The sequence below is a fragment of the Asterias rubens genome, chromosome 9 (genome assembly GCF_902459465.1).
Source record: "Asterias rubens chromosome 9, eAstRub1.3, whole genome shotgun sequence".
Lineage (NCBI taxonomy): Eukaryota > Metazoa > Echinodermata > Asteroidea > Forcipulatida > Asteriidae > Asterias > Asterias rubens.
In genome coordinates this window covers 7,500,889-7,509,988 of record NC_047070.1, presented here as the reverse complement: position 1 = coordinate 7,509,988, position 9,100 = coordinate 7,500,889, and the positions used below count along the sequence as shown (strand labels likewise).

The 9,100-nt window shown below is 38.2% G+C and overlaps 1 protein-coding gene across 1 annotated transcript; it reads right to left on the bottom strand.

Annotated features, from left to right (window-relative positions):
* Positions 1 to 6,466: 6,466 nt before the first annotated feature.
* LOC117294718 (ficolin-3-like) lies at positions 6,467 to 7,537 on the bottom strand. Its single transcript, XM_033777230.1, has one exon. It carries the CDS (start codon positions 7,535 to 7,537, stop codon positions 6,467 to 6,469), a length of 1,071 nt encoding a protein of 356 aa, XP_033633121.1.
* Positions 7,538 to 9,100: the final 1,563 nt, after the last annotated feature.

Genomic DNA, 9,100 nt, shown 5'->3' with positions numbered 1-9,100 from the left:
ATGGTGTTTAGCCTGCATGCAATTTGTGTATAAAAATGTATTAATGCAAAGTAGGGGGTTCTGAGAAATGAGGTTGTATAGGGATTCGCGAGGATGGATAACCTGCAGGTTAAAATTGAATTCTGTAAAATCTTTGAAACATTTTTAGTGTTTACTATCTTTGAATGAAACCAATCTGCTCATAGGCGGCTCAAGTATTATTCGGGTATCATTAACAGTGGTACCACTATAATTAGTGGTGGCTGTAATTGATGCGGTAACAACACTCCATTCGTCATGATGCTTTAAAAAATACAGTATAGGCCTAACGAAACTGTACTTACTGTGATGATGTTGGGCAATTTATTATCATAAAGCTTTTTGCCTTCGTACTAGTATAGCCCCCTCTTTGTTCAAGTTACAAAGCTAACTGTGAAGTTCGTAATGTCGTAAAAATAACATGGCCATAATTTAATATTTAAATATTACATTTAGTATGTTTTTTTTCGGAACCGTTCAGAGTTTTAATTTTCTATAAATGTACATGACGTATACAACAAAACTTCGTTTTAAAAATGGTAGAGTTTGTAAGATATAATGGAGCGGTTTAGTCTTCACAGGAAGAATAATTCATCGATGGAATACACAATCTGAGAAACGTTTCTTACTGGCGTTTCTTAAAATCAATAAAACGGATATCTTTTTCGAGAACCACATTATTTCGGAGTGATATGATTGCTAAAAATGTTTTACACACACAAAAGCTTCAGCTGTACCTTCCAACCATAAGTTTGTATTGCCAATAATTTTAAGGCAAAGATCCATATTCAGAACTGGGCATACGCCCAATGCAATAGTTTTAACTTAAAAGAACCCAGTGACAACACTAAGCCGGATTCGAACACGGGATTCGAACCCATGACCAAGAGTAATTTCCTTGAAGGAACATCAGTTTTACATTTTGATATTATGGGGCTCGGTAGTCCGTTTTTAACTTAGACTTTTTCTACGTTTTTGTCATGCTGATTATGAAGGACCGTTGTCTTAATTATTTTGCCTATCAGATTCAGCCTATACTGCGCACTCAAGAACGTTCATTCTACGTTTACATCCGTCCCTTACCGTCACTTTAATCAGACGTCAGTCTGATAGTATTTAGGTTTTCTTGAAAACTCGTAATATTTAGGTTGCTATACCTAGACGTTGTGCTGACGTGGTGGTTAGGTTCTCTCAATGTGTAACATTTAGGTTGCAAACACGATCTTAGTTATTTGGCCCTATATTCCATGTATAAAAACATGATATGTCTTTATAAAGTTGTCAAAGCCTTGGAAATGCCAAACGAATTGTTCGCAGTCAAATTTATAATATTTGTTTCACCGGTGGTGTTTGATGAGCCCTGTACTGACTCGGTACTGGGTACTGACCCATTAATGCACAGGTGGAAAAAAAAATCAACAACCGTGAAGTGGGATTCGAACCCACGACCAAGAGTATTCCTTGCAGGAACATCAGTTTTACATTTTTTTTATGACATGGGGCAGGGTAGTCCTTCAGTGTCACTATTGAATTTATACTTTTAATTTTGTTGTCATGTTGATTATAAAGGATAAGTGTCTTAAGTTTGTGGTTTGATCCTCTGTTCTTGAAGCCCCGACTATTAGCAAGGCAATGTCGTCAGGAAAGCCTTAATTGGTTTTTGTTTTTGCGGATATTAGTTTGATGTAAAACAATCTCTTGAAACCAAAGAATACATGCGATCGTCATTGAGCATTCTTTATTGGGTTTAGTTGCAGACCAGCTCAAATGTGTGGTGATGTTTCTTGAACCGTTCAGATTAGACTTGTATCATGCATTATACCACCATGCCCCATTAAGATTTGTAAGATAAATCGTCGTCCCTGTTCTCAGTGCTTAACTTCATTGCAGTTTTTCTGCGAGCTGTTGGCATTGTAATATGAAAAAGCTTTTAGTGTAAAGTTGACACACCGAACCTTGGAATTGTCCTTAGTACATAGTTGGTTGGATGTTTCCACATATTTTTGCGTATAATTTATTCGCAAGACATTTATTTATTCGCATTGTTGCCGCTACGCGGCGCTATATGGTTTTTGATTTTTCCGAATATGATTTTTGATTTTTCCGAACCAATAATTTGTGTGATTTTTCATAATGTTCTACTTTTAAAATACATCAAATGACAATGATCTATATGTCGTTGAAAACTGGAATGTTCCATTCAACTCGGCTCCATTCAACTAGACAACAGTTTTGTACTATCGTTTTCGTTTTGAAACAGCATCATTATCGGAATTCGTTCAGAGAAAATATTTGTGAACAAAAAAAGAATCTTTTATTGGAAACCGGGGGCCGTGCAGATTTAATAACTGACGAGTTGTGGTGATTACTTTGCAAGGATATGACGAAAAGAATGAATGCCTTAAAATAGCATTGAATATTATTTAGTAACTACTGCTGATGTAGGTCTATATGAAGACTACAAGAAAGTATCAAAACAAACTCTCAACAAATTATTTAGGTAGATGTAAGAGTACACATTTATTTGAGATGCTTTATCTAATCTTTTCAAGTTCTATTGAACTATTGCAACTTTTAGGTTTCAAAAGTCTTAAACAACGTGTACAATATTGGTAATAACTCAAAATAATTATTACCATAAAACCTTACTTGGTAACGAGTTATGGGGAGAGGTTGCTAGTATAAAACATTGTGAGAAACGGCTCCGAAGTAGTTTCGAGAGAGAAGTAATTTTCCGCAAATTTGATTTCGAGACCTCAGATTTAGAATTTGAGGTCTCGAAATCAAGCATCTAAAAGCACACATCTTCGTGTGACAAGGGTGTTTTTTCTTTCATTCTTATCTCGCAACTTCAACGACTTAATTGAGCTAAAATTTTCACACGTTTGTTATTTTATGCATATGTTGAGATACACCAAGTAAGAAGACTGGCCTTTGACAATGATCAATAGTGTCCAGTGTCTGAACGCCCATCAGCCACCCGGTACCATGTGCCAAAACAGTTTTATATTATCGTTTTCATCTTGAAACAGCATCATTATCGAAATTCGTTCAGAGAAAATATTTTGGACAAACATATTCTTTCATTGAAAATCGGGGGGCCGTGCAGATTTAATAACTGACGAGTTGTGGTGATCTCTTTGCAAGAATATGACGAAAAGAATGCTTGCTTTAAAATAGCATTCATAAATACCTCAGACAGTTTCGCTATTCCTATTGGTGGAGAGCGCGTCACGTGGGTTTGTAGAAACCTTTGTTTATGACCGGTAAAAAGTGTTAATTCATGGGCGTGACACGCGACCTTGCACAGATCTTAAAAGAACAGGTCTGTTCTTTTAAGACAGTTTCTTCATTCCCATTGGTCGAGAGCAACGTCTGAAACAGTTGTGCCACATCACGCGATACGCGCGACGCGCACAGCATTCCCTTATAAGGAGTTGTTTACCCGAGGGCGGCGGAGGGCTTTACCATTTCATAGCTGGAGGGGTGTGGGTTGAACAAATCACATAACAATTAAAATTGTTGTATTTATTTTACTTTTTGACCAAAAAGTGATGATGTTTTTTACCAAAAAGGTATTTATGAAATGGAATCAAAGTGTGTTGAATCGGTTTCATCTAGTGGTTTAAACCCGCCGAGGCCTGGTTCTTTATAATTTACCTTGACTTCGTCTCGGTAAAATTATCAAGAACCAGGCCTCGTTGGGATTAAACCACTAGTTGAAAACCTCTTCACCACACATTGATTCCCTTATTGATCATTCCTCAGTAACTACTGCAGATGTAGGTCTACATGAAAACTACAAGAAAGTATCAAAACAAACTCTCACAAAATTATTTAGGTAGATGTAAAAGTACACATTTATTTGAGATGCTTTATCGAATCTTTTCAAGTTCTATTGAACTATTGCAACTTTTAGGTTTCAGAAGTCTTAAAGCCATTGGACACTTTCGGTAAACAGTATTGTCCAAGGCCCACACTGGGTGTATCACAACTTCTATATCAAATAACAAACCTGTGAAAGTTTAGTCTAAATCGGTCATCGGAGTCGTGAGAAAATAACGGGAAAACCCACCATTGTTTCCGCACGTTTCGCCGTGTCATGACATTTAAAACGTTTTAAAATTGTTTTAAAGTCTTCTCAAAAAGTAAAGCATTTCATGGAATAATATTTCAAGGGAAGTCTTTTACCATTACCTTCTGTAAACCCTGTAAGTTATTTGTAAATCTGTGAACTTTTTGTTTTCTGTTCCGAAAGGGTCCAATGGCTTTAAAGGCAGTGGACACTATTGGTAATTACTCAAAATAATTATTAGCATAAAATCTTACTTGGTAACGAGTAATGGGGAGATGTTGACATTGTGGGAAACGGCTCCCTCTGAAGTAACGTAGTTTTCATAAAAAAAGAAGCAATTTTCCCAAAATGGTGGAAATGGTACTGTAGAAACTTATTTTGAGGAGGTGCTTTCCGCAAATGCTGAATTACCATTTCACTGATAGTGTGCTTTACTGCATTATATATAAGGATGTAGACTAAAAAATTATTTGATACCAACAAATTTTAACTTCAACAAAATGATTATTTACAAAACGAAGTTCATAATTATTTACAGCATGATTTATTTGTTCGTGTGTATTTGTGAAAATCTTGTGTGTAGTATGGTTTGCGGTAATACCATGTGTGTATCTACTTGCCAGGTAGAGTTTGTTCTTAGAGAACTGTCTTTCTTTACTCTACTACCGAGGAGTAGATTGTTCGGGTGTTCGGGAGACTTTTCAGTTCTGAAAAGATCTGTCCTGCTTTTTAACTTTTACCCGGGCGGATGAGGCTGGGACTACTACTTTAGCTTATAGGATCGCAATTAACTGTACTACCGCGGAGTCATTTCTTAAATTGGTCTCTCAAAGTACCATTAAGTTTCTGAACAAAGCTGTACGGCATAATATAGTAGGCAAAGTAGCCAAGTAAAATAACACAATTGTTGTTCAAAAGATGCATTATTATAGGCTGATCATTTTGCGCGCCACTTTTTCGTAACATTGTCTTATGAAGGCCGTTTTATAGTCGGTCGCGCGATGGTCGCGCGACGGAAATCTTGCGCGCAACCCTAAGACTGAGGCCTAAAAACCTCAAAAAAGCCTCAAAAGAGTTGAAAACCGATTGTTACAAAATGCATGATTAGAAAAATGTTTTAAAAGTAGAATATAATGATCCACACAAATATGCCTCGTTTTCCTTATACGTCGTGAATTAAAGGCAGTGGACACTATTGGTAATTACTCAAATTAATTATTAGCATAAAACCTTTCTTGGTGATAAGTAATGGGGAGCTGTTGATAGTATACGACATTGTGTGAAACGGCTCCCTCTGAAAGGCCATAGTTTTCAAGAAAGAAGTAATTTTCCATGAATTTGATTTCGAGATCTCAGATTTAGAACTTGAGGTCTCGAAATCAACCATCTAAACGCACACAACTTCATGTGACTAGGTTTTTTTCTTCTTTTATTATTATCTCGCAAGTTCGATGACCGATTGAGCTCAAATTTTCACACGTTTGTTATTTTATGCATATGTTGAGATAAACCAACTGTGAAGGCTAGTCTTTGACAATTCCCAATAGTGTTCACTGCCTTTAACACGGCACGCCATTTTGTGGAGTCCAAGTTTTTGACTCCATAAAATGGCTGACCGTGTTAGTTCGCAAAGTACAAGGAAAACCACCATAGAGCTATATATATTGACTAGAGCGCTAACTATATATAGCTCTATGAAAACCACGCATCTTCGAGGTTTGTGTTGATCATTATGTTCTACTTGTTAAACATCTTTCTAGAGATCGATTTCATAACAAACGGTTTCAAACGCTTTTCAAGGACCAACTCGACTGATCCAAGGCAACGTGTGGCTCACGCCAAAACAATGTAGAGCTATGTTACATTGAATAATACTATATTTTAAAATTTCATTAAAAAAAACTTATGAGCGACCCCTTTTCGACACTTCACGGATCCGCCATGTGCTTGTGGAGCTTCGACTTCATTTCTATTGTACTTATTAACATGCTTGGATGAAAGTGACAAAATAGAGAAATATATAACATTTTCGATTCCCTGCTGTCCCCAACTCGGGGCTATACACGCAAAAGGACTGCCCGTGCAAAGGACGAATATCGCACTGCCGTTTGTGGCTGGGGGTCGCCCGGTTAAAAAAAATGCTTCATACAAGCAACATGAGTTCCGAAAGTATAATAAGCTGTTTTGTATCATAGACAATTAAATTTCCAAATTTCAAACTCGTCAAAATCCAAGAGAAATGGATCGCTCTAATATAATGGTTAAAAGTTTTCCAAAAGTTCTCGGTAAAAGTCAGATGTTTTTGAAAAACACAAATCAATTCGTATGATAATATTTGAACAAAGTTCAAGAGTATTGTTTTATTGTAGAGCTTCAAGTGTTTAACCGGATTTTCATAGTGCATTTCTTGACTGGAATGTTATCGTTCCACGATGACCAACGCATCCCTCGGACCCGTTGGTCTGCGTGAAACAAACCATTTAAGTTAGAATTGTAACAGGACTTGTACCACCATGCCCCAGCGGTGGTTGCCGCACAGTTCGCATCCGGTTTCCAGTCATTGTCTCTATCTTTAGTAGTGAACATCTTTCCATTGTGAGATATGTAGAGAGAGTCCCCTGCCGTACTCTCCACACTGTACGAGTCAAGATGCAGAGTGAAGTTGTCTCCAGAAATCCGGAACTGTCCGTATTCTGCGAATGCCGTTTTATTTTGCTCGCCTTCTAGATTGACCATCAACCGCCATGAGCCAGACCCATCAGTCAGGGCGCGTAGGTTGTCGTTTCCCAGCCAGAATTCATTAGCCAAGCTCCCAAAGCCAACTTCGTACTCTGTCCAGTTGCGAAAGAAATCCACACTGCCGTCTTGACGCCGTTGGATGACGATCCACCACGCCCCGTCATCGGTGTCCATGTTGCAGTAGACTTTCAGGCCGCTGTCAAACCCGGTCGGGGTGATAGTGTAGATACCACTTGCGTTGTAACCCGCCTGGCGTAGTTCCTCGCAATCCCTTTGCCGGGGCAATGAGGTGAGAGATGATGAAGGATTGGGGTGTACATCTTCGCTCTGGTCTGTAGGCTGCGAGAACAGAAATGTGTCTAAATCAGCATCAAAGTACGCACTCCCGTAACGTGTAACCAAGCCATTAGGACACCGAGCTCTGGTTTTGTTGTTTAACTCACACAAACGACTGTCCATGTTGTAGTTGACGGACTGGCACAGAGGGTCAGCATGGCAGTAACTTACGCAGAGAACATGTGATCGAGTAACCGTTTGTCGATAGGGAACATGTCGTAGTTCTTTATGAATTGCAGATAGAAAGTTTTGATTTCTTGTCCGTGGGTAACATGCGATCGGCGCACCAGCAGTTACTTGATGATGAGTTGAACACTCCAGAACAATCATACACAGTGAGATAGAAGTGATTACGATTTGTAGTGCCATTGTGACGCAAGCTGAATCATGTTCTTCGGAGATACGAAATAAAGTTTACAGAGCCTTTTGATACTAAAATTAAATCAAGATTAGTAGTGACATCATGACGCAGGCTGAAAATTGTTCTTCATAGACACGAAAGAAAGTTCGCAGAGCCTTTTGATGCCGAAAATCATAAAACGTTTTGTAGTGCCATCATGGCGCAAGCTGAATCATGTTCTTATTGGAATGAGGTTTGCAGAACAGAGCCTTTTGATGCTGAAATTCACAGAGTAGAGACTTTATGGACGTGACTGTTGCGTTTCTTAAGTGGAACATGGCCATGGGCTCTTAATATTGCTGAAGGATACTAATATACCATTAGAGCAGCTAGAAATAATTCAATTGCTTCAGGTGGACTGGACACATATTCGCGGCGCTTCGGTATTGACGTATATTATAGGCATCGTCCCTAGAAACGACATTACAATTAAGTTCTATAAAGTGGACTATAAAGTGGCCATGAGGTTGCTGGCTTCATCGAAATTTCTTTTAAAGGCACTTGACACTGTTTGTAAGCACTGTTGGCATAAAAACTTACTTGTTAACGATCAATGGAGAGCTGTTGATAGTATAAAACATTGTGAGAAACGGCTCCCTCTGAAGTAACGTAGTTTTCGAGAAAGAAGTAATTTTCCACTAAGTATATTTGCATTTGATTTCGAGATCTCAGAATTTGATTTTGAGGTCTCGAAATCTAGCATCTGTGAAAGCACATAACTTCGTGTGACAAGGGTGGTTATTATTATCTCGCTCGACGACCAATTGGGTTCAAGTTTGTACAGGTTGGTTACTTTGTGCTTATGTTAAGAAACACCACGTGAGAATACTGGTCTTTGACAATTACCAAAGGTGTCCAGTGTCTTTAACGACAAGTTACTACGTGTGATTTTGTTCGTTACCATATGTAGACCGAGGACAAAGCGGTTAAAGGGAGAGCAAAAGGTATCCATTCTAAAGACTTCATTGGTTGTTCTGTAATAATGACAAGTTTAGGCACGTCACAATGTGCGATGTTATTCGTTACTTTATGTAGACCATGTGTAGACCGAGGACAAAGCAGTAAAGGGAAACAAAGGGTATCAATTCTAAAGACATGAAGTGCTCTGCAAGGAAGTTCGTGTAAAGTTAGTAGGGAGCGAGATTGTCAATTACTGGAACAAAGGAAAGAACAAAAGATGTCCCCACAGTGATGTAAACAATAGAATGTGCGTTATTTTTCTGTGTTTGAATGTAGACCCTAGCAAAAATAAGTTGTCAAATTTGTTATGCATAATCAACATGAGACGTAGCTTGCAGAGTAATCTTAAAATGCCTTATTACTTATGGGAAATTCAAGTTTGATGAAACAACACCGCTACACCAGAAGGATATATAAATATGGGCCATATTGCATTGTAGTCATATCCTATACATTGGACCAACAATCACTATAAAAAAAAAATGGTGTAGTTACGGCACTTTACCTGGCACCCTAGCTGCCAGGTAAAGCACTGTAAATTTCACGGATACTTTTTACAGTGTAACTGCTAT

Bases quoted from the DNA above. Each gene is read 5' to 3' on its own strand.
- LOC117294718 (XM_033777230.1), bottom strand. From the start codon at position 7,537: ATGGCACTACAAATCGTAATCACTTCTATCTCACTGTGTATGATTGTT.